The sequence below is a fragment of the Tetrapisispora phaffii genome, chromosome 1 (genome assembly GCF_000236905.1).
Source record: "Tetrapisispora phaffii CBS 4417 chromosome 1, complete genome".
Lineage (NCBI taxonomy): Eukaryota > Fungi > Ascomycota > Saccharomycetes > Saccharomycetales > Saccharomycetaceae > Tetrapisispora > Tetrapisispora phaffii.
Window position 1 is genome coordinate 7,180 of NC_016520.1, and position 2,732 is coordinate 9,911.

At 36.8% G+C, this 2,732-nt stretch overlaps 1 protein-coding gene across 1 annotated transcript; it reads left to right on the plus strand.

Moving 5' to 3' along the window:
• Window positions 1–1,210: 1,210 nt before the first annotated feature.
• On the plus strand, window positions 1,211–2,143 carry TPHA0A00120 (uncharacterized protein; the record flags this gene model as incomplete). The annotated part of the gene is made up of 1 exon (XM_003683483.1): window positions 1,211–2,143. The coding sequence occupies one exon, from the start codon at window positions 1,211–1,213 to the stop codon at window positions 2,141–2,143; it is 933 nt and encodes a 310-aa protein (XP_003683531.1).
• Between the last annotated feature and the right edge of the window lie 589 nt (window positions 2,144–2,732).

Consider the following 2,732-nt stretch of genomic DNA (forward strand, 5'->3'; position numbering starts at 1 on the left):
GCTGAAATTGAAAAGAGAACACCGCGTATGCCCCACTCCTGAGAGCACCGCCCAACCATATTCTTTCTCTGTAAACGAGGCACACAAAACGCGCAACGTAGTTTTAAACACTTGTGCACGAATATATACTTTTAAAATCTTTGGTTCTAAAAAATAAATACTGTTAGTAATAGTCGCAGAAGCTCAAGAAGTAGCAATTTTCGTCGGCTTTATAAACATGTCTTGACAGTGCGGATACCTCTAGCTTCTCTGAAAACAACTACTTCAAGATTAAAAAAAATGTCGTCCACTGCTTTTTCGCGCTGGGCAATCACAATCCGTACTAAATAGGAAATTTGGAGAACCTGTTGTGAAAACACCGTGCTTTTTCCCCTTGGGCCAGCCATGTTTGTCGCTGAAGAGGAAGACGCGCGGCATTTCATTTCCCTTTTCGGCAGAAATAAGAAATTTCGTCATGCTAGAGAGATATCCGCAGAAGGAACTTCTTTTTCCCAGCACTCTCGTTGGGACATCGCGTCTTCCAGAGATATTGCAGGTGCGGAGTGATGAAGTTACAACCGTTGGTAGTTAGCGATGCGCAGTACTATGTCGGAGCAACATAAGACTCTAATCCACAGTAACCAACGTTCGTTTAGGCCATTGGCCTATTTAGAAGTCCGAGGAGAACATATTTGTTTCCTGACAACGCAGAAAATGTTAACTACTTCGCAGTATGGGAGCTGTTGCAGCCGATATGCCGTTGCAGGGACACACAATTGCTGCTGGTGCTTCCTAGCCGCCACCATACTGTGAAGTTTTTTCTTTGAGATTCAATTGACAGATGTTTTATGTTTTTTAAATGGGCAACGGTTGCGAAAATATGATGATTAAACAATGCTTACACTCCTATGGACTGAGCATCCGTTTAATAAAACTCTATAGCAATAAACATGTTTGCTTCTATGGACGTAGTTGGTAGAATGAATGAATTATATATACTAGATACAGATCTGTTTTGCGAAGAATTTATGCAGAGTGAGACGCTTCTAAGCGACAGATAAATAGTTGGCAAAAAATAACTTACTTTCTTTCTTTTTAGTGCAGATTTTTCATGTATAAAGAGGCTCAACTTTCAAATGTAGAACATATAATCTTTCTTCCAGAAATATTTCTTTTTGTCATAAAAGTAAGATAAAGAAAGGCAAACATATATTTGGTAAAACAGGTCAATATGAGAGTTGTTGGAATTTTTACTGTTTTGGTAAGTGTTTTAGTGTTTGCTGACGCATCTTTTCCCAGTTACGACCAAATAGCGCTGATAACGAGTTCATGGGCATACGCATATTTTGATTCCGCCAACCCAGTATTGGTTAAGCTAGCTTGGTGGGGTGCTTTTCTTGCTTCCGATGGAGGGCCAATTGCATGGATTGAACAGATGCAGGACACCTGTGACGCTTGTAAATCCAAACATGAGGATCCTGCCAACACTGATTGCAGAAAGGGCATTTACGCTTTAGTGAAAGGTGCAATTAAAAATGTGGTAACAGGAGCATTGGGTTGGCATAGTGGTCTAGGCCCTAATGGTGAATTTTTAGATGGTTACTTTAATAAGAGAACCGTTTTAACTCTTAGCAATCATACTAATAGCTTGGGTCAAATACATGCTGGAATAGCAGCAGCTTTTGTCGAAAATGGAGGAGTATTAATTAGAAATGATCTGTCAAAATTAGAAGTCAGAGATAATGACAGCAGCAGTGATATCATCGTCCAAGTGCATAATAATACTTCCGGTTTTTCTTATGATGCAATTATAAGACCCAAGAATGAAACTTGTGGAACTTTATTAATTGGGTCGTCAATGAATTCTTCTAGTGTTTCCAAGCGAAACCCCGTGAAACTTTATCCTCTTTGTGAGGGTTATTTTGCTACTGATTATTGTGCAAATCAAAAACAATGGGCAGGTTTTTACAGCAGTAACGAACTAGAAGCCCAAATAAACGAAATCGTTCAAAATGATGTAACTGGGGGATGGCAAACAGATTTCTTAAAACTGTATACGTTTCAGGAAGATGGAAAGGATCAAGATTGGCAACTGTCCATTCGTATGTATTATGTGCAAGAAGGAGTGAATGCTTATTGGGATTCATGTGATACAGGAAGTTAGATGTCTTTCTTTATTTTTATATTTAACTTATTGATTATTGTTGCGATAGTAATTAGGCGTACTGAGAAGACATACTGCTATTAGTGTTGTTGTAATAGTAATTTGTACAATTAGTCGAGTTGTAATTGCTTATCTTATTTCTATATTTATTATATACATTATATGTTGAATTATATTTTATTTGATTATTCATCGTTAAGAGTCAGTATTATATTATAATTCTCCGTCGGGATCTATATAAAATAAATAATACATAAAGATACTAATTATACAAGTTGATTAAGACAGTTGATTTATTTTACACGGATGGAAAAACCCTGGTATTTATACCAATGATTTCTAACACGATCACGAAACCATTCCATCGTCGAAAGACATGTTAGATATATTGAGTGGTTTTTAATTTCCAATTTGGATTGTGACGTTTGCCTATTTCAGTTGTATGATTATCAAATCATCACATATGTGATTACTCTTTCATAATTCAAGTATGTGTCATACTATTTGGCCATACACTAAGTAAATTAGGCAAGATGTAAGTATGCTCATCAATTTTTATATCCAACACCAAGTATTTTTATGATAGTCT